Here is a 25695-nt window from a genome sequence, read left to right on the forward strand (position 1 = left end):
GATCACGAGGTCAGGAGATGAAGGCTATCCCAGCTAACACGGTGAAACCCCGTCTCTACTAAAAATACAAAAAAAAAAAAAAAAAGTAGCCAGGCGTAGTGGCATGTGCTTATAGTCCCAGCTACTCCAGAGGCTGAGGCAGAATTGCTCGAATCCAGGAGGCAGAGGTTGCAGTGAGGTGAGATTGCACTACTGCACTCCAGCCTGGGCAAGAGTGAGACTCTGTCTCAAAAAAAAAAAAAAAGATAGTAATACAATGAAGCATTTTTCAGCAAAAAAAAAAAAAAAAAAAAAGGCGGGATGAGGGAACTGCGTGCAAGAAGCCACCACTGGGGTGGGGCAAGGTGGCTGACTCCGGAGGCCCCGGGGCTTTCCATGGAACTGGCACTGTGCCATCGTGGGTCCTTGTCATGGTGTTATCCTTGCATATGCTGGAATGTTTCTGTGCACTCGTATCTGACAGGGGTGGGGAAGCAGAAGCCTGGGGAGCCAGGGTGACGTCATTCTGAGTTCAGCTCCACCTGAAAACTAGCCAGGGGGGCTGGGCACGGTGGCTCACACCTGTAATCCCAGCTCTTTGGGAGGCCGAGGTGGGCAGATCACCTGAGGTCAGGAGTTCGAGACCAGCCTGGCTAACATGGTGAAACCTTGTCTCTCCTGAAAATACAAAACTTAGCCGGGCATGGTGGCACGCGCTTGTAATCCCAGTTACTTGGGAGGATGAGACAGGAGAATCGCTTGGACCTAGGAGGTGGAGGTTGCTGTGAGCCAAGATCACGCCACTGCACTCCAGCCTGAACGACAGAGAGAGACTCCATCTCAAAAAACAGAAAATTAGGCACAGTCCAGGCCAGTCACAACCTTGGTCTAAGATGTTTAGTCTGAGGAAGCAGCTGCCTAACGCCCACGAGGACAAACTCCTAGGACGGCAGAAGGTTCAGATGCCACACAGTGTATGCTTGAAGATGACCACAGTGAGGCTTCGATGTGCCAAGGATAGCTTTCTTTAAATCAACAGAGCAATCCACTGTGTCAGGCTGTCAGCCCACGTGACAGGCAGCGTAGCTTTTCTATAGCTAAGACCCCTACATAAGAGGAGTTGAAAACAGCGACGGGCACCCCTCCGCTTACTTTCTAAGGACGCTCTACTCTGTACCTGAGCAGCTTTCAATAAACTCTTCTCAGTGAACTCTGCAACTCACCTTGAGTTTCTTCCTGCGTGAGATCCAAGAACCGTCTCTTGGGGTCTGGATCGGAACCCCTTTTTCCTGCAACAATGGGATTTCACAAATACATGTTGATAAGTTATATATAAAAATCTCAAGTTCTTCTCTCCCCCAAAATGAGACCCAACAAAAAACTCAGACTACTGAACACCAGCATCACTGAATGCCCAGGGCCGGTGTGCAAAGGAGAGGCAACCCCCTGCTCACAGCCACTCTGTAACCGCCTGTCTGGGCGGCCGGAGGGGGACCGGCCGTGGGATGTGCTGGCCTCAATCACTGGCCACATCTGGCCCTACCTGTCTGAGGCTGGTGTTGATTCCAGGAAAGGAGACACCGACGGGCTTTTAAAGAGGCTGGGTCCCCTCTTCCGCTCGCGTCCACAGCCTCCAGGTGGTCTCTGGTTTCAGAAAGCCACATGGAAAGCTCCCTCCCGGCTTGGTGATCTGCAAGGCGAGCCCCAGGGCTTGAGGGGCTGTCCCCATGGCGGAGAGCCTCACCTGCCCTCCAGTAACAGAATTAACTGCAGTGAAGGAGAGACGACAGTGTGGCTGTGGGAATGTTTATTCTGTGTTTATTCTGACATTCTGAACACAAACTAGACAGCACAGAGGTGGGGCCCGATCCCAGCCTGCACAGCTGCGTGGTGACAGTGCAGCGTGCGGCCTCTGGCTGCAGCAGCAGCTTTCAGAAGGCTGGGGCCAATGCCAGGGAACCCAGGCTCAGCCGGGAGGGAGCAGGATCTGAGAGAGAAGATCCGAAAAGTGAGGCCTCGGGGCCTCTGCCGGACCCACCTGCTGGAATTTCCACCACCATCTGCTTCTACAGAGACTGATGACCACAGAGGTGTGGGGGTCTGGTCCCAGAGCCCCTTCCCCACCCACGCGCCATCTGCTGTGACCCTGACGACGGCCGCATCTCGCTCTGGCGGTTTCTCCAGGGGCTTTGGTGCCTTGCTGTGCTCACTGGGTCCTTCCACTCAGCATCCAGAGGCCGCTTCCCAGGATCCGCCTGAGCGCTGCCCCCTGCACGCCCCCCACACGCTTCCAGGTGGGCTCTGCACTGCTGGCGCTGGGAGGAAGGGGAAGTCTGTCTTCTCTAGCGTCGGCCCGGGAAGCTGCCTTTGCAGCAAATGGCAGCGCTGTGAGGTATCCCTGTTTCATCATCCGGTTCCCTGGTGGGGGCTCAGCAAATTTCCCATGAAGATGAACTGCTGAACTTCCAGGCAAAGTACAGCCAATCCAGGGGCAGGCTCAGCAGGATGCGGTGTGGGGGACCAGCTGCCTCCAGAAATGTCCCCCACTGGCAGAAATCCACCCTCCTCCTGGCATTCCAATCAGCAATGAGTCCAGAGTCTCCAGTCTGCAGGAAAAGTGCTGAAAGCAGCCTGGGACTTCAGAGCCTTCCTGGTGACGCCCAGGAGATGCAGGGGTGCGGCGGGACCATCAGGGAGGACCTGTGAGCTCCTCACTGGCCAGGGCTTCTGGCTGCGCTCACCAGTCCGGAGCAGCTCCCTCCAATCTTTGGGGATCAGGGCCAATCTCATGGCAGAAACGGTGGCGGCAGAAACGGTGGCAACGCTGTGAAGCAGCAGCTACTCCCTGACTCTGGCCCCAGATGCATCCTCTGCCTGAGGGGGGCAGCATCGGGCTCCAGGAACAAAGCTGGGCCGAGCTAGTAAGAGGACAGTTGTGGGGGACACAATGATGACAGTGACTGGCAGGAGCACTGCCAGGACAAAAACCCAAATTAACGTCACAGAGTCTTGGTCGTTTAAACAAGCCTGAAGTGCACGTTTTCCAGTTGCAGCGTTACTCACTGCGAACCAAACCAACTTTTCTGCCTCTTTACACAGCGGGGTTCTGCAGTGGCCCGGCCTCTCTTCTGGGCACAAACACGCCTTCCGCGGGGTGGGGCACACAGGGCTGTGGGGACACGGGCACTCAGCAGTGGGGCTGGGCACGTCCAGGGCCTCCCTACAGCCTCCAGGAAGGCGCCTTCAGGGACCTGCCCTTTGGATGCTCAAAGGGACACGTGAGGGTCTCTGGAGAGGGAGGAGAGGACCCAGAGTGCCGTGGAGGGACCGGCCAGGGCCACTTACAGACTAGCCCAGCAAATCACACTGCCCGGGTCTCGGCTTCGATCTTCTGCTCCCCGTGCAGGCTCTCCGGGCCCGGCGGCTGCACCACGCTCTGGCGGATGGCGATCTCGGGGCCGCCTCCGTACAGGCTGTTCAGGTAGTTCCAGGTCTCCTCTGAAATCTGCCCGTAGTCAGCTCCTGCAGGGCACGAGAGGCATCCCTGGGCTCACCTTTGCCGCCTCAAGGAAGCCACTGGCCTGGGCAGTGGGGGCTCCGCAGGGCCAGACCCCAAAGGGGGAGGACGGCAACCAGGGCATCTATGCAAAGCCGTCAGATGGAAACCAGGATTTCCCAGAGGAACGTCCGTCCTGCTAAGGGCCCCGGAGATGTGTTATTTCTGGCTGTGTCCCTCGTTTCTGGGAGTGGCGCTGACATAAACAGCAGGGTGGGCCAGGCCAGCAGCAGGCGGAGGGGTGGGACCCGGGGGACACAAGCAGACAGCAGGGTGGGCCAGGCCAGCAGCAGGCAGAGGGGTGGGACCCGGGGGACACAAGCAGACAGCAGGGTGGGCCAGGCCAGCAGCAGGCAGAGGGGTGGGACCTGGGGGACACAAGCAGACAGCAGGGTGGGCCAGGCCAGCAGCAGGCGGAGGGGTGGGACCCGGAGGACACAAGCAGAGACCAAGCCCCTTGCGCCATCTCTCAGCCGCCTGGGCCTGGACTCAGGTGGACATCTCAGCCTGACTCTAAGACAGGTGGGAAGGGGGCTCCTGGAAGGACGGGGCTGGGCAGCAGCCTGGCAGCCAGGAAGCGCAGAGAGGAGCCTGGCTGACGCCGGGGGAACTCACCCTGCTTCAGCTGGACGTGGCCGCTTCCTTTGACCTGTGCAATCCTGCTGTTGTCAATGGGCCCGGGGGGCTCTGGAACAGACACAGCAGGCTCGGGTTCAGCCCCTGCCACGCCCTCCACCCTCCGCAGCAGCAGAGCCATCCCAAGTGAGGCCACCCCAGGCCTGGGGGTCAGCGAGAAGTCTCTAAAGGAGGTGCCTGGGCCACCCAATGCTCCTCTGCGGCAGTCTGAGGACCCAGCAGAGGGAATTTCCAGGATGCACGAGATCGTCTCAGACTCTGTGCTGGCCGCGGGAACTGCGGTGGGCGGCCCATGCCCTCATCTCTGCTGGCAGCTGCCACTCACCACGCCCCTTCCCCTCTGCCCAGCTGTCTCATTTAGCCTCAGCAGCCACAGGACAAGACAGAGGTTTACAGAGACAGAGCCGAGGCCTGGGCAGGTGAAGTAACCACTCAGGTCACAGCTGGTAGAAGGCAAGGCCACCGTCCAGGCCAGGGTGGGGGTTCCGGAGCTACGTTCTCAACCACAGCCACGCTGAAGGCCTCAGCCACCACCAGAGGTGCCTCAGGGTGGCCCTGGCACCTTCCCTGAGCAGCGGGATGGCAGTGGGGCCTTCCTTCCCGAGCACAGGTGGGTGCTTGTGCTCCACACAAAGGGTCCCGTGAGCAGGACCATGGGCTCTGCCCACCCTGCCGGGCCCCAAAGCCACAGGCAACTCATGGCTGGCTCTGCTGTTCCTCACTGGGGGTCTGGGGGGCCCTGGGAGCATCCTTGTGATGGGGCCTGTCTCCATCTCTGTAGATCCAACGAGTTGGATGACAAATCTGTCATTTCGGGCAACACGCTCCCCTGAGGAAAGGGCCTTGCAGGAGGGCAGAGCAGCTTGCTGGGCACGGCAGGGAGTGGAGAAGGGGAGGGGCGCAGAGCAGAAGCAGCTTCCTGCCTCTGGGTGGGGACAGCGATCCCCACTGGGGACTGGCAGAGCCCCATGCTCTCTGTCCACCCTGGATGGGTGGCACCTGGGGGAAGGTACGGGGCCTGCAGGAGCCCCCGTGTGCCAGCCCTCCCCTGCCAGCATCCCATCTCCCAGGAGGCCCCCGGGGCAGGTAAGTGCCAGGCCCCCCTCAGCTCACCGTTGTCCTTCCCCTTGACGAACGCCTCCCACTCCCGGAACCACTGCATGCTGATGCAGTAGATGACGCCCGGCGACTCCTCGGCCTGGAAGGCCTTGTTCAGCTGGGCAGGTGGGCAAGGACGGGAGGGGACAGAGGGCAGGTCAGCCTCTATTTACCTTCAGCAAGGATTTCCCAAATGCCCCCGCCCCAGGCCCTCACCCAAGAGTCTTACAAAAACACCAGATGCTCAAGGTGAAAAATCAGAACCCCCAGACAAGCTCAAACAAAATGAACACACCCATCGCTCAGAGAGGACAGTGGCAACATTTTGTGGGTCTCTTCGATAACTGTTTGACCCAACTGAGACCACAAGGGAGATGCTACTTTTTGAGAGGGAGTCTCACTCTGTCACCCAGGCTGGAGTGCAATGGCACGATCTCGGCTCACTGTAACCTCTGCCTCCCAGGTTCAAGCGATTCTCCCACCTCAGCCTCTTTTGAGTAGCTAGGACTACAGGTGCGCGCCACCACCTGGCTACTTTTGTATTTTTAGTAGAGATGGGGTTTCACTATGTTGGCCAGGCTGGTCTTGAACTCCTGACCTCAGGTGATCCACCCACATCGGCCTCTCAAAAGTGCTGGGATTACAGGCATGAACCACTGCACCTGGCCTGGCAGATGCTAATTTTCCCCGGTTGAATAGAATGTGCCTATCTGCTCAGAGAGGCAGCTCTCCTTCTGACAGGAGCAGTTTCTTTTTCTTTTTTCTTTTCTTTTTTGAGATGGGGGGGGGTCTCACTCTGTGCCCAGGCGGGAGTGCAGCGGCGCAATCATGGTTCACTGCAGCCTTGACCTCCTGGGCTCAAGTGATCCTCCCACCTCAGCCTCCTGAGTAGGTTGGACCACAAGTGCACACCACTATGCCCAGCCCTGACAGTATCTTTTTTGTTTTTGTTTTGAGACAGGGTCTCTATTGCCCAGGCTGGGGTGCAGTGGCACGATCACAGCTCACTGCAGCTTCAACCTCCCAGGCTTAGGTGATCCTCCCACCTCACTCAGCCCTCCAGGTAGCGGGGACTACAGGTACACACCACCGTGCCCAGGTAATTTTTGTATTTTTGGTAGAGATGGGGTTTCGCCATGTTGGCCAGGTTGGTCTTGAACTCCTGGGCTCAAGTGATCCACCTGCCTCGGCCTCCCAAAGTGCTGGGATCACAGGCATAAGCCACTGTGCCCAGGCAGCAGAATCACTTCCTAATGGCCACAAAGCACGGGCGTCCCTCAGTGTCTCTCGCCGGGCCTTCCCTGTGAGTGGAGCACATCCTAACCCTGTTAGAAGTAGTGTGGCAGGGAGGGAGTGTGCCAGGAGCCTCACCTGCACTCAGCTCTTTCACAGAAGTCTGAATGACTGGAGGTCATTTTGGTTGTCACTAGCACTAGTGAGTAGAGGCCAAGGATGCTGCTAAACATCCTACAATGCATAGGATGGCCCCACAGTAAAGAATGATTCAGCCCAAAATAACACAGCCAAGGCTGAGAACGGGATCCATCTACTGGTTCTTTAAGCTCAACAGCACCCGGGCGATGAGCCTTCACTTACTCAAGCCAACCCTCTCACCAGGAAAAGTCCTCCTAGACACCTCGCCATCTAGTCCCCCGCAGAAGACTCCTTTCCTTTCTTTTTTTTTTTTTTTCTTGAGACAGAGTCTCACTCTGTTGCCCAGGCTGGAGTGCAATGGCACAATCTGAAACTTCCGTCTCCCAGGTACAATCGATTCTCCTGCCTCAGCCTCCCGAGTAGCTGGGATTACAGGCACCCGCCACCATGCCCGGCTAATTTTTGTATTTTTAGTAGAGATGGGGTTTCGCCATGTTAGCCAGGCTGGTCTCAAACTCCTGACCTCGAGTGATCTGTCCGCCTCAGCCTCCCAAAGTGCTGGGATTACAGGTGTGAACCACCGTGCCCAGCCTCAAAAGACTCCTTCAAACTTGCTCAGGGACTACACAGGGCTCTTCTGTCCCCAAGTCCCCAAGTGCCCCAGGCAGAGGCTGGCACAGCTGCCCCCGTGCTGCCTTGCCACATGCACCTTGATGAAGGTGTCGATCTCGATCCTCCTGCGCTTGGCCAACGCCTCGATCTCCACCTGGCAGATGGAGCACACGTACAGGTGGTTGACGGCGGGGCCACCCCCGAATCTGTGCTCAGGGTGGGAGGGAGAGAGAAACATGGCCTGAGGGGGGCACCAGTGAGGGGAGAGTGATCACTGCCTTCCACTTCCCCCTCAAGCCATCAGTGCCCCCTCAGCGCTGTCACAGGCCTGCACGTGCCTCTGTGTGAGCACCATGGAGCCTGCAAGGGAGCAGCACGCCCACAGTCCCCAAGAGGCCTTGTTTCAAGGCTGAGGACCAGATGAGCCAACACACTCAGTTGTGCTTCAGCCAGTTTCCTGTCCCTTGTGACTGGAAGGATCCAAGTGGATTCCCACAAACGACACGTGTCATTCTCCATGAGACAAGTGAAGGCGGCTCTGTGCTGCCGAGTGGAGGCCAGCGTGTGGTGAGGGGTCCTGGCGGCATTCCTTCCCTGTCCTCCCTTCTTTTCCTGCCCAGCTGGGCCCTGGACGGGACAGAGACTAGCTGGCCTCCCGGGCTCTTACCTGTTGTACAGGTGCTCCCAGACGTTCTGGGGCAGGATAACCACCAGGTCGTCGATGTAGTGGTATTTGTGGGGCGGGATGCCTGGGAAGAAGGTACAGGGAGTGAAGCTGTGGCTCGGCACACCTGCCCACCCTGCTCTCCCACCACAGGGGGGCGCCTCACCTCCGTGGGAGCAGAGGAAGGTCTGGTTGGTGATGGGTCCTGGCTCTGCGAAGGTGTTGAACTTGTTGAGCCACTCGCGGGACACGTAGAACCGCAGCAGGCTGGGCTCCCGCATAGCGGCCAGGGACACCACCTGCTGCCGCTCCCGCACGGCCTCCTCGCTGCTCTTCCTGCGGGGTGAGGAGGGGGCGAGAAGCTGTGCCTGACGGCTGCCACCTCCAGACACATGCAGAGCCCTCATCCCAGTGCACCTGGGGCTACCGGCCCTGTCCACCTCCTGGGTTCCTCAGGGGTCCTGGACATGTGAGCAGCGCCCCTGTGCACCAGCCAGGGCCCTGGAGAAGGCTCCAAGCTGCCTTCCTGCATTCCCCACAGCAGCCAGAGAGCTCTTTCTTAATCCAAGTCCTTACTTCCCTGGTTCAAAACCCTTCCAGGCACTGTCCCCTACATACACCCAGAAGGCCCATGGGTCCTAGGGGACGGGGGTGGTGAGGTTCCTCCACCAGGCCCGGCCCGGCGCCCACCTGTAGAAGAGGACGTAGCCCTCGGCGTTCTGCACCACTGTCTCATGGACTTCTGTGACGTACTGGTCGTCGAATTCGTACCACTGCCCATTGATCACATTCTGGCAGTAGGCGATGTAGTGCCCACCTGCGGCAGAGCAGACGGGTCACAGGGATCCTAGCGGATGGGGGCAGCAGGGGAGGGGACATGACTCACTGCCTGCCGTGCCGTGATGGCAGATGACCGAGAGGAGGTCGTAGGTGGTGATCTGGGATGTGCACTCCTTGGCAAGAAAGGGGCGCAGGTCGAGCCCCTCGAGGGGGAAGGAGACGTGGCTGTTGATCTTGAATGAGTACATCACCTCGTGCCGAAAGCGCTTCAGGTGAATGCACAGGATCTGTGGGGACAGAGAGCGCACCGGTCACCTAGGAAGAAATGACGCGGATGCTCGCAGGCCTGCCCCCGGGCCCAGGACAGCTGATGGGATCATGAAAGCTGACTCCATTGGAACAAATTGAAGAGTTCCACGTGGTCCAGACTGGGCTCACTCTAAGTCACACAGATCATTCCCAGCTCCATGGCTGAGAACTGGACTCCGAGAGCTGCACTGAGCCATCAAGTTTACTAGTTCTGTCGGCACTGCCTTTGAGAAGCCACAAAGCCTCCCCGAACCAACACAGCCCCATCCTGGGCCCCCTCTGCTGGGGCCCTCTCCTCTTTGCTACAGCCACACACGTGCCTTCGTTGGTGCGGACAAGCCTGCTCCTGCACTGGGGTTTTGTCTGTTCCTTCTGTGCCTTCCATCCACAACGCTGACACCAGCCTACAACCTCCAGGCCTCACTCAGACATCACTCCTCAGAAAGGCCCCTGGCAACAGCCCCGGCTGGGCCAGCTCTCCTCTCACCACTCTGTAGCCGGCAGGAGCCATAGCTGCCTCAGTGGGGGTGGTGCCTCAGCATCCTACACACCTGCCTCCCACTGGGCCCTCACACAACACGTTAGACAACAAATGTGCTGAGGCCACCGAGAGAGAGCACCAAGTCACAGTCGGAAAAATGTGCCCCCTGCCAACCCTTCCCAGAGGTTTCTCAGCCAAAGCTATGGAGTCTCCGTGGCCCCTGCAGCACAGAAGTGCCCGAGAAGCGGAGCAGGGTCAGCCCCCGCGCGGTGTGTGCTGGTGTGCACCCCGGGACAGCTGAGAAGGAGGCTGCCAAGGCCGCCGGCTTACCTCGGGCAACCGCAGGACTCTGCAGTACTTCACTCCGTTCCGCAGCCTGGGGAGGAAGCACAAGCCAGCTTCAGTGTCCGGCATCAGGCCGGGGAGCAGCCCTCCACCCGGCTCTCTTCTGGGAAGGCAGGATTGTGGGGGGCTCTCTGCGGAAACCCAAGGGGAATATGCAGGGCACAGAAACGGGCAGTTAAGGAAAAGGCCAGGGAAGGCTCACTTACTTCTTACACCGCTCACAGCTGTACATGTTGTCACCTAGGGCAGTAAAACAAAGAGTCAGAGGTTAGCGAGCATGGGAAATGGGGGAGCAAAAAAAGTGACTATAATGATTTCTGCTTAAGAAATAAAACCTGGCCGGGCACAGTGGCTCATGCCTATAATCCCAGCACTTTGGGAAGCCGAGGCAGGCGGATCGCCTGAGGTCAGGAGTTCGAGGCCAGCCTGGCCAACATGGCGAAACCCTGTCTCCACTAAAAATACAAAAATTAGCTGGACGTGGTGGTGCATGCCTGTAATCCCAGCTACTCAGGAGGCTGAGGCAGGAGAATCGCTCGAACTGGGGCTGGGGGTAGAGGTTGCAGTGAGCCAAGATTGTGCCACTGCACTCCAGCCTAGGCGACAGAGTGAAATTCCATCTCAAAAAAAATAAAAAAAAGAAAAAGAAATAAAACCTGAGAGGTACTGGAGGGAGGGAAGGCCCTGGCTGGGCCCCACAGACAGAATCCATACAAGGGAGAAATGGATATATTTGACCCCAGAAATACTTCAACATCTGTAAGACACCACCAAAAGCAAAATTAAAAGGCAAAAGGCAAAATGGAGGTGGAGGGGGAAGTGTAACATTAATTACAGAAAATGTATTTGAAACAATTTTTTTGAGATAGGGTCTTGCTATGTTGCCCAGGCTGGTCCCAAACTCCTAGGTTCAGGGGACCCTCAGCCTCCGGAGTAGCTGGGGTCACAGGTACACACCACCCTGACGGGCTTAAAATCTTAATGTATAGTTTCCCCCTCCATGCACACTGAAAATTAAGTCAAAATGGGATCAAAGACCTCAATATAAGACCTAAAACTATAACACTTTTAGGAGAAAAGTAGGAAAAAAGCTTTATGACATTGGATCTGGCAATGATTTCTGAAACACAACACCAAAGGTGCAGGCAACCAAAGCAAAAGACACAAACCACAGAATGAAACGCACCATACAGGATGGGAGGACAGGGTTACAAGTCACACATCTGGACATACAAAGAACTCCTCTAATTAATAAGGCTGGCGCAGTGGCTCACCGCCTGTAATCCCAGCACTCTGGGAAGCCAAGGCAGCAAATCATTTGAGATCAGGAGTTCAAGATCAGCCTGGCCAACACGACGAAACCCCATCTCTACTAAAAATACAAAAATTAGCCAGGTGTGGTGGCATATGCCTGTAATCCCAGCTACTCGGGAGGCTGAGATGGGAGGATTGCTTGCACCCAGGAGGCGGAGGCTGCAGTGAGCCAAGATCACGCCATGGTACTCCAGCCTGGGTGACAGAGTGAGACTGTTGCAAGAAAAAAAAGAATCCCATAACCAGCAACAAAAATCAAAACAGGCAAAGGACTCACATAGATGTTTTTCCAAAGACTTACAAATAGCCAACAAGCACATGAAAAGACACTTCACATCACTATCATTAGGAAATGCAAATCAAAACCACAACGAGGCCAGGTGCAGTGGCTCACACCTGTAATCCCAACACTTTGGGAGGCCAAGGCGGGCGGATCACCTGAGGTCAGGAGTTGGAGATCAGCCTGGCCAACACGGTGAAACCCCGTTCTACTAAAAACACAAAAATTAGTTGGGCATGGTGGCATGTGCCTGTAATCCCAGCTACTCGGGAGGCTGAGGCAGAAGAATCGCTTAAACCTAGGAGGTGGAGGTTGCAGTGAGCCAAGATCATGCCACTGCACTCTAGCCTGGGCGTCAAGAGCGAGACTCCGTCTCAAAACAAAACAAAACAAAAAAACCCACAATGAGATACCACCTCATACCCACGAGGTTGACTCCCATCAAAAAAGTAAACAGAAAATGAGTGTGGGCGAGGATGTGGAGAAACTGGAACTCTTGTGTGTCACTGGTGGGAACGTGAAATGGGGTGGCCACTGTGGAACCTAGTACGGTGGCTCCTCAAGAAATTAAAAATAGGCATAGACCCAAAGGGATGAAAGAAGACAGGTGTGCACACCCATGGTCAGAGCAGCATTCCGCACAATAGCTAACAGGGAAGTGGCCCGAGTGTCCACTGATGGATGAACGAAGAAGCAGAATGGCCCCAGCCATCCACACAACGGAACAATAAATAACCAGCCTACAAAAGGCAGGGCATTCTGACACACGCTGCAACGTGGATGAACCCTAAGGACGTTATGCTCAGTAAAAGCCATCAGTCACAAGATGGCAAATACTGTATAATTCCACTTATATGAGGCCCTTTAGAGCAGTCAAATTCACAGACTTGAATGTGGAGGTTGCCAGGGGCTGGGAGGTGGGAGTAGGGAGCTGTTTCACGGATACTGAGTTTCAGGTTTGCAAGATGGAAAAGTTCTGGAGGTGAATGAGGAGGATGGCTGTGCGACCATGTGTATGTATTTCATACTACTCAGCGGGGCACTTTCTGTTAAAAATGGCATTTGAGATGGTTATGGTGGTAAAGTTTACATTTTGTGTATTTCACCACAATTGAAAATTGGAGGAAAAAAAAAAGAGACGAGAGAGAGTTTTCCCAAAGGTTTAGATGCCAAATAGCCAACAGAGAAAAAGGGCAAGGACAGGAATGGGCAAAGTTTAAATAAATACAAAGAGCCAGTATATTTAACAAGAAATGTAGAAACTCATCAGTAATCAAGGAAATGAAAAATTAACACACAATATCATTTTTGCTCACCAAATTGGTAAAAATAAAAATAAGTAAACACCCAAGAGCTGCAGGATGGTAGGGTTGGGAGATCACGTGGCCCCGGCCCAGCCTGGCTGGCTGTGGGGGTGGGAATCTTGGAAGTGGGGTTCAACCTTGGAAGCCAAGTCTAGCCTGGCCGTGCATCCCACAAGCCCTGGGCTGCATGCTGGCCTGCTGGGGTCTGCACACCCCTGTTCTCACAACCCTCCACCTCCCCAACCCTTGCCAGCCAGGTCACTCACCCTTCAGCTCATCAGCGGCAAAGAAGGCAGCAAGGCAGTCTTCCAGGGTGACGACAGGCCCCCAAAACCAGCTGGGGGTACAGGATACCACAAACCTACAGACAGAAAAGGAGTGCTGGGTGCTGCCAGGGCCTGGGCAAGAATAGGAGCTGAAGGGACTCTGGCTGAGGTCTGTCAGGCCTGAGCCACAGAAGGACCCCGAAGGCCCAGAGTGGCAGCCAGGCACAGAGGGTCGGGGCAGAGGCCTGGAGCCAGACCTCTCCGCGTTCTGGGTTGAGTGGCATCACTCTCCCCAGGCCTGGCCTCCTTCATCTGTGTTGCGGCCATGATCATGCTGCTCCCTCCCTGGGGCCGTGCGGGTCTCTGGCCTCAGGCGGGTGAGGCAGCCCTGGGAAAGCTGCTGCCCCCTGCCCACAAGGCCTGTGTCCTGCTGCTGCCCTCCCTTCAACCTGCCACGTGGTCACCTCCATGCTGTCACTGCCCTCCAGCTCCAAGGGACCATCCAATCCTGTCCACTCCAAAGTAGCCAAGAAATCCCCTGCTTATTAAGCCAACTCCTCCGCAGCCCCCAGATCCTCCCAGGACCTCCCTGGTCCCCCAAATGCGTGGACTTCACTATGTAGTGTCTCCCGCCCAGGAAAACCAGGACAAGGCCCAGCCCGTGTCGTCTGGTAGTGGCAAGGTGGGCGCACCGTCGGATGTACTCCACAATGAAGGCCAGCCAGCCCTGGGCGGCATAGCTGTCCCCACAGGCGCCTGGCTTGGCCGGCACATTCTGGTAGATGGCTGAGTGGAGCTTGGCCAGGTCCTCCTTGCCAGGAATGGGCAGCGATAGGTCCTGGAACGTCTCCACTGTGGTGGACACCTGTGGGATTAAACGTTAGTCTGCTGCCCGTCCTCTGGCAATATCTGCACCCCAAATCCCAACCAGCAGGTGAGGGGCAGAGGGCCTGCTCCCCGGGCCACAGACACGGGATCCACACAGGCAGGGCCCTCCCCTGGAGAAAAGCAGGGAGCACCCATGGAGAGCCCACCCTGCACCCAGTTAGGGCAAGAGCTGCTGAGGCCGCTGGCAGCCTGGCCCAGCTCCCCCCATCCCTGGGGGCACCCACCCGGTCACAGGTGAGACACTGCACGAGGCTGAGGATAGAGCCGTCAAAGATGTCTGAGATGACGCTGCGGTAGCGCTGCTCCTTCCGCCTCCGGCTGCCGGCACTCAATACCTGGGCTGGGGACATAGCACAGGACTAGCCCAGCCTCCACCTACCTGGCCGGGGCGAGGTGCGGGCCCTGGGGCTTCCTTTGACAGGATGTGGAGTGACATATGCGAGTCATGTGACTGGGCAAGCAATTCACCATCTCGCGCCTCTGTGTCATCCTCTGCAAAACGTGGCTCCCACACTGGTGTCTCAGGGGTGTACCTGAGAGGAGCCCACAGCCCAGCCCTCCGCCACATGGGACCATGAGAAAGGCAGCCACAGGTGCAAGTCTGCACTCCCAGCCCCAAGTTGACCCACCCTCCCCTGTGCCCCCCGAACCTTTCTTGAGCACATACGACGGTGCCATCCTCACGGGGCTTGCACGAGGGGGACTGCTAGACAGCTTCGCATGGCCCTCATGGTGGTGGACGGGGCTGCAGGGGCGAGAGGTGCTGCGTAGGTGGGCATCGTTGTCCGGCTCTGGGGGCAGAGAGGGCACCATGCTGGGCCAGGGCAGCCAGGCCGGCTCCATGAGTGGGCAGGAAGATGACCTGCCAGCCCCTCCTAAAGGGACGAAGGCCTGACCCCAATGTGTCTCATCTGTCACGTGCCCACTCCTGGCCCCAGCACACAGGCCGGAGCAGAGCTGTCCATTCCACTTCCGGCGGAAGGCTCAAGGCTCTGGGAGAGGGCTCTGAATTGGGTTCCAGCGTTATGAGCTAGGGGACCCTGGGCACATCACTGACCCCCGCCGAGGCTGACTTCCCCACTGTCATTCGGGTCTAGTGAAAAACCCATCCCCTGGGGGCCACTGCAGGTTGGCGCTCAGCACCCAGTAGGTACTGGGCCACAGGCTGAGGTTCCTCCCGCAGCCCCCAGCCAGCTGATACCTGGCGTCCGGCAGGGGCTGGCGGACCGTGGTGATGGGGGCTGGGCCTCCACAGGCTGGTCGTCAAGGGCAGCCATGGTGGTGTCCACATCAGCATCCTCGTCCACTTGCTCCGAGTTTGTGCGCTGCTGGCCCCAGGAGAACTTGCGGTCCTTCATCCGCTCCTTCTCAGAGATGGCTCTGCCTGCCTCATCTGGGATCAGCAGCTCCGTCTCGGCCTGCGAGCTGCCCCCGCCACGCCCCTGCCCGTCACCCTCACCCCGGTCACTGCTCGAGTCGCAGGACAAGAACTCATCTTCTGATGGGCTCCGGTCACCCTCCCGTTTCTCATCTGTGTCACTCGAGTCTGAGTCCCGGGCCTCTGTCAGCGCCACCGTGGCCACCACTGGCTCCTTGAGCTCCTCGTGTAGCTGGTCCATCAAGCAGCGAAGGAACTCTTGGGTGTCCTAGAACCAGGGGCTGCATCAACAGGGTTCTCCTGGAGGCAGGAGGAACCAGCCTCCAGCGCCCTGTGGCTGATGAGAGCACCAGCCTCCATCTGGGAGGGCCTCATGGGCGACCCCTGCAGAGGAGCTGCTCGCCCCCACGGTGGCCTCCCAGGGCAGTCTGTCCTAACCCCATTCTTCTGAGGATGACAGTGAGGACTGGAGAGGCTAAAGGACTCCTACCAGGACACACAGCTATAAAGTGGCAGAGCCAGGTATGCACCTGGGTCCATGCAACTCCCCAGCTCTGGCTCTGAATCGCCTGCCTCTGCTACAAGCTCAGTACGGGAAGGACAGGGAGGCAGGACCACATTGAGCCCGAGCCACCTTTCTCTCTACAGAAGAGGCCAGTGGAGGTGGGCAGGGAGGTGGAGGAAGGATGAGGAAGTGTGATGCCAAAAGGGAGGGCTCACCTGAGTCCTGCCCCAAGCCACGCCACCCACAGGCCAGGCCGTCTGCGTGCTCCACCCTTCCTTTGGCTCCCCCTGGCTCCCTCAGTCCCTATGCCAGCCCCCATGTCCCTCACTGCCTGCTCTCACCTTCCCACAGACCTGGGCATGACTCAGACTAAGCTGCCCCTGCAGGCTGCCTGGGTTTCAAATCCCAGCAATGACCACTTTGTCCTGACCACTCTGTGACTGGGCCACCAGCACAGCAAGAAGTCAAGGCAGCAGGGGCTTAGGCAGAGGCGCCCAGTGAGCCCCACTGAGATCTGCGTGCTCATACAGGAGGTGCACTGGGAGGTCAGAACATGGTGGCAGAAGCAGACTCCAGCAGCTGCGGGGGTGCTCGGGTAGTGCTGGGCATTGGAGGACTTGGGTTCCAAGCCCAAATCAGCCCCAGCAGTCCCTGGCCTGGATGTTAGAAGTAGCCCGCAGCCCAGGCTCTGATCCCCAGGAGGCAGGGGTCATGAAGCAGTCAGAGCCAGCCCTCATGTCACACATCTAGAAAGAGGAACCCGGCTCTCTCCACTCACATTCAGGGAAGGGAGGGATCGGGAGTGACTCCCCAAGTGTCAGACTCAGATCAGATGAATGAACCACCAGGTTCTGTTGCATCAGGGAGGGGACACGTGTCCTGTGGCAGGCACGATCAAAGGCCCTTTCAAGAAGAGGCTTTCAATCTGCCATCTAGTTCTCTTTCTGGTTCTTCCTTTCAACAAAAGTACTATGTGTTCCTTGCCAAAATCTCAATCCATGAGGAAGCACGAAAGTGTCTTTTGGCCCTTTAGAGGCGCCTGCAGCTGCGTCTACAGTTCGGCCTCAGAAGCATCCCCGCATTATGTCCTAGAACCAGAGAAAGGGATGCTTCTGCTGGAGTTCAGATGGAGTCCTGCAGCAGTGCATGGCCCTCCGTAACGGCATCCTGACCCAGAGCTGAGAGCCCGTAGGGCGCCTTGCACAGAGTCGGGGCAGCGCTGTGCTGAGGGATGGGCTCAGGTAGGCCTGAATGCCATCTCTGCCAGGATGTGCTGTGTGACCTGGGTGAGTGGTAGAACCTCTCTGAGCCTCAGCATTTTACCTGTAACATGGGGGTGACAACAGTGCCCACTTCGTGAGAGTTCTATGAGGACTAAGTTGTGACCACTTAAACGGTACACAGTGAATTTTAGTCATTGTGGATGTTATCACTCCCCAAAAGAGAGGTGTCCAGGCAGTGCTGAGCTGCTCAAGCAGGAGCCAAAGGCCCGGCAGCCCTCATCCTGGGACAGGACAGCAGGCAGCAGGTAAAGGAGGGTGGAAGGTGTCCTTACATGACTGCCACTCCATCCATGGCGCTCATTCAGGCAGCACAAGAGGCGACCCAGCCTGGTCCAGCTCTGCCTGCAGGCCTGGCATGAAAGCCCAGGCAGGGGGCCATCTGGGGCAGGAGGCTGGAGGGCAGAAGCCATCAGCCCAGGGCTGAGGCGTACACATGGCTGCACTCTGTCTTGGTCTCATTATTTTATCAAATAGAAAAATGTGGTTGGTTTCAAAGGGGTTCTCTAGATTAAAAAATAAAAATTCTTAATCAAAATTTTTATTTTAGTAAAAGTGAAATTTCGCCTGTGGTTTGGGGAAGTGAAACCCTGTGCCATTTTGAGTGCAATGCAGAGGGGCACAGCACAGGCCCCGAAGCAAGGTTGCCCAGGTTCAAATCTCCCCTCTGCTGGGTGCAGTGGCTCATGCCTATCATCACAGCACTTTGGGAGCCTGAGGTGGGACGACTGCTTGAGCCCGGGAGGTCACGGCTGCGGTAAGCCATGACTGTCCCACTGCACTCTAGCCTGGATGACAGAGTGAGACCCTGTACCCACCTCGCTAAAAGAAAGAATTCCCCTCCACCATTTACTAGCTGTGTGGCCTGTGCAAGTGGCTCAGCCCCCTGAACCTCAGTCTGCCCATCTGTGAAGTGGGGTTAAATGTCAGCAGGTTGCTGGGAGGCGCCACTGTCCTCACATGTGTGAAGGGCTTAGGAATGAGAGCCTGGTCCCTGAGACCTGCCAACCAGTGCTCAGCTGCCATTGCGATTTTCCACTCTGGTTTTGGCGTCAAAGTCAGGCCTGGTGGGTCATGGCCTTGAGTGTCCCCTGGGCAGCTCAGATGGCTTACCTGCTGGGCATAGCCTCGGAACATTGGGTTGACCAACTTGATCCCATGAGACAGACTGGTGGGGACCACGTAGCTTGGCCTGTAGGAAGCCCAAACCCATTAGTCCAGGTAGTCTGCCTTGAGCTGCTCATTCCCGAGAGAAGCAGGCAGCCAGCCAGTCAGGCTGGATCAGAGTGAGGCGTTTCCTGACATATGGGGAGGACCTACTCAGCCAGGACCCCCAAGAGGCTCACACATCTCTACAGACAAGAAGAAAATGTCAAGTCATAGCTGCCTCAATTAAGCAAAGAGCTCAAATAAAATGGCATCATTTCCTGCTGGCACACAACAAACTCGCCTAAACATGATTTGTTTTTGTTCTGAAACACTTACTGTGGTTTTCTCATTTCAAAAGACATGTTCATTATTGACAAATCTAAAATTTCAGAAAAGTACAAGAGAAAAACACCACCACTAATGGCACCAGATACTTACCATTAGATTTCTGGGTTTTTCTGTGAAACTACAGATGCATATACAAAAATACATACAGATATACACTTAAACTTGGCTTCTTACACAGCGGAATTATACTGTACCACGCTGGTTTTCTTGTGTTTTTGTTTTTTGTTTTGTTTTGAGACAGTCTTGCTCTGTTTCCCAGGCTGGAGTGCAGTGGCGCGATCTTGGTTCGCTGCAACCTCTGCCTCCCGGGTTCAAGTGATTCTCCTGTCTCAGCCTCCCAAAGTGCGGGGACTACAGGTGTGCGCCACCATGCCCAGCTAATTTTTGTATTTTTAGTAGAGATGGGGTTTCACCATATTGGCCAGGCTGGTCTCGAACTCCTGACCTTGTGATCCACCCGCCTCGGCCTCCCAAAGTGCTGGGATTACAGGAGTGAGCCACTGCACCCGGACTTTTTTTTTTTTTTTTTTGAGACACGGTCTCACTCTGTCGCCCAGGCTGAAGTGCAATGGCATGATCAAGGCTCACTGCAGCCTGCCTCAACCTCCTGGGCTCAAGCAATCCTCCCACCTCAGCCTCCTGAGTAGCTGGGACCACAAGTGCAAACACCACGCTTGGCTAATTTTGTAGTTTTTGTAGAGACGGGGTCTTGCTGTGTTGTCCAGGCTGGTCTCAAACTCCCAGGCTCAAATGATTCTCTTGCCTTGGCCTCTCAAAGTGCTGGATTTACAGGTGTCAGTGACTGCGTCTGGCCCCACGCTGGTTTTTAATCTGGTTCTACACGTAATACATATTTCTCCCATGCTGGGTTTTTTTTTGTTGTTTTTGTTTTTGTTTGAGACGGAGTCTGGCTCTGTCGCCAGGTTGGACTGCAGTGGCGCAATCTTGGCTCACTGCCACCTCCGCCTCCTGGGTTCAAGTGATTCTCCTGCCTCAGCCTCCCGAGTAGCTGGGACTACAGGTGCGTACCACCATGCCCAGCTAATTTTTGCATTTTTATTAGACACGGGGTTTCACCATGTTGGCCAGGATGGTCTCAATCTCTTGACCTCGTGATCCGCCTGCCTCAGCCTCTCAAAGTGCTGGGATTACAGGCGTGAGCCACTGCGCCTGGCCCTACGCTGGTTTTTCATCTGCTTCTACACATAATACATATTTCTATGTGCTCATTTTAAATTATTCCCAACTTTGACTTTTCCTGGAGAAATAGATCTAATCACAGACTCTGGTCTTTAAATTCCTTCCATACTGTGCCAGAAGCTCCATCCAGTCTGTGCCCCCCTGCCCCATACCTCCTCCACACGCTCCTCAGCTGTGGCTGAGGCCGGGTCACCATGTCTCTTGGCAAAGACATCTACCCAGTGGCTGCTGGCTAGGGTCAACAGCAGGTCAAATTCTAGCTCACCTTTTGCAGGTTCTATGACCTTGAGCAAGATACTTAAAGTTCTCTGCATCTCAGTTTCCCTATTTGTAAAACAGGATTGGATGCAATTTCCACCCTGCAGGCTTGCTACAAGCATTACCTGGGACAAAATGAGGCAAGTCCTCGCTGGGGGCTGAATCCATAGGAAGAGCTCAATCATGGGTGCTGACAGGAAACCCCAGTCCCCACACACCGCCCGAGGCTAGGGATGCAGCTGCTCACCGTTTCTTGTGCCAGACCTCAGAGACCAGCTTCTGGTAGCTCTTGCACAGGGCTGGCTTTTTGTCTGTGCGCACCAGGCCTCCACACTCCAGGAAGAACTGAGTCAGCGGTGGGCTGGGTGCGAGGGAGAGAGAGAGCCAGGTCAGGAAAGCAAACGAGGCAGGTGGCACGGTTTAGAAAGGGCTGCGTAGCGGGGAGCCCTGAGTGCTCGCGCAGGGAGCACAGTGACCCTGGACCCAGAAACGCCTAAAGGTGACTAGAAGGCTCCTACCAGTTATGAGAAAATTGTATCCTCCAAAATTCATCTGTGAAGCCCTAATCCCCAGTACCTCAGAGTGTGACCATATCTAGAGACAGCGTATTTTTATTTTATTTTATCTCATCTTATCTTCTTTTATTATTATTTTTATTATTTTGAAACAGAGTCTCACTCTGTTGCCCAGGCTGGAGTGCAGTGGTGCAGTCTTGGTTCACCGCAGCCTCTGCCTCCTGGGTTCAAGTGCTTCTCCTGCCTTAGCCTCCCAAGTAGCTGGGATTACAGGCGCATGCCACCACACCTGGCTAATTTTTTTGTATTTTTAGTAGAGACGGGGTTTCACCATGTTGGCCAGGCTGATCTTGAAATCCTGACCTCAGGTGATCCACTTGCCTTGGCCTCCCAAAGTGCTGGGATTACAGGCGTAAGCCACCGTGCCCAGCCAAGACAAGGCCTTTATAGAGGTTATTAAAGTTAAAACGGACTAGGTGCAGTCAATTTTTTTTTTTTTTTTTGAGATGGAGGCTTGCTCTGTCACCCAGGCTGGAGTGCAATGGCATGATCTCAGCTCACTGCAACCTCCGCCTCCTGGGTTCAAGTGATTCTTCTGCCTCAGCCTCCCCAGTACCTGGGATTACAGGTGCGTGCCACCAAGTCCAGCTAGTTTTTTGTATTTTTAGTAGAGACAGGGTTTCACCGTGTTAGCTTGATCTCCTGACCTCGTGATCCACCTGCCTCGGCCTCCCAAAGTGCTGGGATTACAGGCGTGAGCCACTGCGCCCGGCCTGGGTGCGGTCAATTATTAACAATAATTGACCTGCATCCTGCTACCTGAGGATAGTTACTAGGAACATTTTGGGACATAGTCTCCCAGACTTTTCTACACATTTGTACCCATTCCCTCTCTCCTTCCTGCATACATATACAGCATCTCTAATCTCCACTGGGTAGGAGAAGCATGTCAGATACAGGAGGCATCCTTGGCCTCATGGAGCTGATAGCCTTTCCTTAATGGAAAATCGCGTTTCTCTCGTAAAATGAGATTTTACCTTACAATGCTTTATAACCTCCTTTTTCCCCCACTCACCAGATTCTGAAACCTGTTTTGTTTCAATGCATGCTGTCTTGTGCCATTTTTCCTGCACTTGCTGCAAGGGCTATGAGAATTTATACTCCCTTGCAGATGGGCCTTTAAATCGTTTCCAATAAACAATAGAGCGGTGGGCCTCCTTGCATGTACAACTTCCCCAGCATCTCTGGTTATCTCCTCAGGACACATTTCGACTGGGGAGATTGCTGGGTCAAAGGGCACGCATGTTTTTAGGAATTTTGCTGCTGTGCATCCTATACATGTGTTTGTGGACAACAGGCTGGGAGCTGCTACTGCTGCTGTTTCTGGGGCTTTGCCAGGGACAGCTCTCGGCCCTTGGACAAAGTGTCGACCTACCAATTGGACAGGGCCTGCAGGGCAGCGTTCATATAGCAGGAGTTCCCGAGGTTCTTCATGCCCGTGAGGCCTGGGAAATAAACACAAGGGGAGGAGCAGGTGAGCGCCCTGCCCTGCTGAGGAGACCTTGCAAGTCACATCTGGCACAAAGCTGTGGCTCTCAACTGCCCAGGACCCAAGAAGAGGACATGGTGGAAGTGTTCCACCCCAGGGATCTTCCCAGTAAATTAACAAGGTTCCTGCTCACAACAGCTGTGGTTACCTGAGTGTTTTAAACAGACGAACTCCTTTGCCCCTCCGCCCAGCCAGGCCCACTGTCCAGACCATACAGCAGAGGGGCCGGCCTGCCCAGGGTCACCCAGCTGGGAGAGGGGACAAGATAGCCGGCTCCCCAGAACCTTAGCTAGGCCAGCCAGCTTCCAGAGGGAAGCCACCATGCTATGCAGCTTATCTGTCACCCTATCCTTCCTTGTCCATATAGCAGGTGCAAATAAAGACCAAGACTCTGGTGGTTTCTAGCCTCCAGGTGAGGCCCCCAGCCCAGTCCATCAGCTTCCCCTGCTGTGGGGGCCATTACCTCGAGGTTTCAGGTCATCGTCCTCTGACTCAGACTCTCCTTCATCAGCCACAGCAATAGGAACAGCTTTCAGAGGGTGGGAGGGTGGCAGGGAGTCCTGTGTTAAAGACCCCAAGTGAGGAAAACAGGGAACAGAGGGGCTGGAGTCAGAGGCCCAGGTGTCTCCCAAAGGCTGGAAGTCCAGCCCCACTGCCTGGAAGCCCCCACTGGGCTGAGCCAGTCCATTTGAGCAGAAGGCACTGTAAAAAGAGAGAGATTTGGTGGCCTTGCCCTGGGAACTCCTTGATTTGTTTGTGCCTGTGTTTTTTTAGAGATGGGGTCTTGCTTTGTCACCCAGGCTGGAGTGCAGTGGCACAATCAGAGCTCACTGCTGACTCCAACTTCTGGGCTCGAGCAGTCCTCCCACCTCACCCTTCTCAGTAGTTGAGACTATAAGTGCATGCCACAGCACCCAGCTAACCTTTTTTTTTTTTTTTTGAGACGGAGTCTTGCTCTGTCACCCAGGCTGGAGTGCAAGCTCCGCCTCCCGGGTTTACGCCATTCTCCTGCCTCAGCCTCCCGAGTAGCTGGGACTACAGGCGCCCGCCACCTCGCCCTGCTAGTTTTTTTTTTTTTGTATTTTTTTAGTGGAGATGGGGTTTCACCATGTTAGCCAGGATGGTCTCGATCTCCTGACCTCGTGATCCGCCCGCCTCGGCCTCCCAAAGTGCTGGGATTACAGGCTTGAGCCACCGCACCCGGCCCCAGCTAACCTTTTTATATATAGCCCAGGCTGGTCTCAAATTCCTGGGCTCCAGCGATCCTCCCAAAGGGTTAGGATAACATGAGCCACCATGCCCAGCTGTTGACTTGTATTTTTTTATTGACAATAATAAAAAATATTTTATTTATAATAAATTTGGGAAAAATAGAAACATAAACAAACATTCAACCCCATTTTCCTGAGAGAACTACTGTTAATTGTTATGTATATTATGTAGACTTTTTTTAAGAGATAGTCTTGCTCTGTCGCCCAGGCAGGAGTGCAGTAGCTCATTGCAACCTTGAACTCCTGGGCTCAAGTGATCCTCCCACCTCAGCCTCCCAAGTGGCTGGGACTACAGGCATGCGCTACCATGCCTGACTTATTTTTTGTTGAGATGGGGTCTCATTCTGCTGCCCAGGCTGGTCTCAAACTCCTGGGTTCAAGCGATCCTCCTGCCTTGGCCCAGCAAAGGGCTGAGATTACAGGCGTGAGCCACGGCGCCCAGCCTATATTATATAGACTTTTAACTGTTAATACACATGCACAACAAAAACAAGATATTGCATATACTGTTTTATAGCCTTTTCTATAAAAATTCATAAACATCTACCAAGTTCACAAATGCATTCAATAAGCACTTATCAAGCCCTATCATGTGACTGTCTGAACAGAAGGAGAGGCCGGGTGCGGTGGCTCCTGCCTGTAATCCCAGCACTTCGGGAGGCCAAGGCAGGTGGATCACTTGAGGTCAGGAGTTCAAGACCAGCCTGGTCAACATGGCGAAACCCTGACTCCACTAAAAATATGAAAATTAGTCAGGCATGGTGGCGGGCGCCTGTAATCCTAGCTACTCAGGAGGTTGAGGCAGGAAATCAGTTGAACCCAGGAGGCAGAGGTTGCAGTGAGCTGAGATTGCACCACTGCACTCCAGCTTGGGCAACAGAGCAAGACTCGGTCTCAAAAAATTAAATTAAAATAAAATAAAATAAATGGAGGAGTCAGCCACGCAATGCCACACACATGTCCTGCCTTCTCCTCTAGCAGGCAGCTCTGCCATCCAGGATTACTGACCATTCCCTGAGCACAGGCCTGGGGCTGGGCCCTCCAGGTCATGGGCTTGCTGACCCGCCATCTCTAAGGTTGCACGGCACACACTGTTGATCAAAGGACCATTCTCTGGTCGACATTACCTAGGTGGTTTCTGGGCATTTCCCATGGAGAAGTGTGCTGTAGCAACTACCTGGAATTCCCTTAGGAATGGTTTCAGATCTGGGATGGCCAGAGGCCATCTGTGACCTCGTCAACCCTCTCCATAAGGCCTGGGTCTACACTCACCTCATGGCCCTGAGCCCATCCCAACACCTACACTCTGCACGGCCACCCCGTGGTCTCCGAGCTCCTCAAGGGAGGCCCTACTCTCAGTCACCTCTGCACCCTCATGGCCTCACACATGCCTCGGCAGAGTTGGGCTCAGTGAGCATGTGCTGATGTGAGCTCCTCAAAGTCACCTGAAAACATACTGGCCCAGGAACACACACCTCTGGGACCTACTGACCCGTGCCCCACGGATGCTCAGGTCACACTGCCTCATCCTCAACACAGTGTTGCCAACAACCAAACAGAGCCCACCACACAGGTTACCTGTTCAGAGAACTTGGAGGAGGAGCCCGGCAGAGGGGCTGCCAGCCGCTGCTCCAGGAACACCTCCTTCTCACAGGCGTAACACCACAGCCGGAATGTGGTCAGGTTCACGGTCAAGTTGTGCTTTTTTGCCTAGAGGGTGATATCCAAAACGAGGTCCAAGGTATTCTGGCCTAACAAGTGCCCCAACCTGTGATGGCTACTCTGCTCCCCAGCCTCTCAGTAAGAGGTCCTGTCAGGACAGAGACCGGAAGCTCAAATTTTGCTTACCCCCCCGGTCAGGACCCTGAGGGCTGCTGCTTATCAAATGGTGCAGATGCAAAATGTTTTTACCTGCATCCTCTCTTCTTTGCAGGAGCCATGCTAGGATGACACCATTTACTGCCCCAGCCATTTAGGCCCAGAGCAGGAAGGTGGAGCTGGGGTTTGAACCCCAGGCCATCTAACTGCAGGGCCCATACTCTCAGCTACCACACTCACCTGTGCATGAATGGTGCTGTGGTCAGCGAAGGATTCTCCACAGCCAACATAGGGGCAGGAGACCTGGTAAGAGAGGGGAGGAGAGTGGACTGGAGCTTGCCAAAAGGATGGTGTCAACACAGTGTCTCTGGTTCCATCCCAAAGTCAGTGCCCCCACCTCTCCTGAACAGGGACTACAAGGGACTGAGGCTCTGCCATCTCAAAGGAACACAGGTCTGCAGGTCCGTACGCCTGAAATTCTGTTGGGCAGTGATGGGCGGTAAACACTGTCCCTGCCCTCTGAGTGAGACAAGCAGTA

At 55.3% G+C, this 25695-nt stretch overlaps 1 protein-coding gene and 1 long non-coding RNA gene across 24 annotated transcripts in view; one reads left to right on the forward strand and one right to left on the reverse strand.

Moving 5' to 3' along the window:
• Positions 1 to 1771: 1771 nt before the first annotated feature.
• The window catches only part of USP20 (ubiquitin specific peptidase 20), a 46488-nt gene continuing 22564 nt past the window's right edge, over positions 1772 to 25695 (reverse strand). For 11 of the 23 annotated variants that reach the window (XM_015116583.3, XM_077967542.1, XM_077967548.1 and 8 more), the window contains 22 exons: positions 25398 to 25460; positions 24918 to 25049; positions 22532 to 22628; positions 21955 to 22024; positions 20252 to 20365; positions 18163 to 18241; positions 15088 to 15532; positions 14537 to 14677; positions 14111 to 14226; positions 13691 to 13863; positions 12999 to 13093; positions 10041 to 10074; positions 9820 to 9865; positions 8806 to 8986; positions 8610 to 8736; positions 8086 to 8255; positions 7923 to 8004; positions 7353 to 7461; positions 5285 to 5387; positions 4151 to 4222; positions 3325 to 3501; positions 1772 to 3148 (listed from right to left, as the gene is read on the reverse strand). In XM_015116583.3, coding sequence (XP_014972069.3) covers positions 3341 to 3501; positions 4151 to 4222; positions 5285 to 5387; positions 7353 to 7461; positions 7923 to 8004; positions 8086 to 8255; positions 8610 to 8736; positions 8806 to 8986; positions 9820 to 9865; positions 10041 to 10074; positions 12999 to 13093; positions 13691 to 13863; positions 14111 to 14226; positions 14537 to 14677; positions 15088 to 15532; positions 18163 to 18241; positions 20252 to 20365; positions 21955 to 22024; positions 22532 to 22628; positions 24918 to 25049; positions 25398 to 25460 — 2610 coding nt within the window. In that variant the 3' untranslated portion in view covers positions 1772 to 3148; positions 3325 to 3340. Of the gene's footprint in view, positions 3502 to 4150; positions 4223 to 5284; positions 5388 to 7352; positions 7462 to 7922; positions 8005 to 8085; positions 8256 to 8609; positions 8737 to 8805; positions 8987 to 9819; positions 9866 to 10040; positions 10075 to 12998; positions 13094 to 13690; positions 13864 to 14110; positions 14227 to 14536; positions 14678 to 15087; positions 15533 to 18162; positions 18242 to 20251; positions 20366 to 21954; positions 22025 to 22531; positions 22771 to 24917; positions 25050 to 25397; positions 25461 to 25695 lie in introns of all 23 variants that reach the window. The other 12 variants (XM_077967553.1, XM_077967556.1, XM_077967554.1 and 9 more) reach the window with 5 other exon arrangements.
• On the forward strand, positions 3327 to 4779 carry LOC144335062 (uncharacterized). Its single transcript, XR_013405501.1, has 2 exons — positions 3327 to 3808; positions 3928 to 4779. It is a non-coding gene; the product is annotated as an uncharacterized LOC144335062 (long non-coding RNA).

This window comes from Macaca mulatta, chromosome 15 (assembly GCF_049350105.2).
Source record: "Macaca mulatta isolate MMU2019108-1 chromosome 15, T2T-MMU8v2.0, whole genome shotgun sequence".
NCBI classification, from domain to species: domain Eukaryota; kingdom Metazoa; phylum Chordata; class Mammalia; order Primates; family Cercopithecidae; genus Macaca; species Macaca mulatta.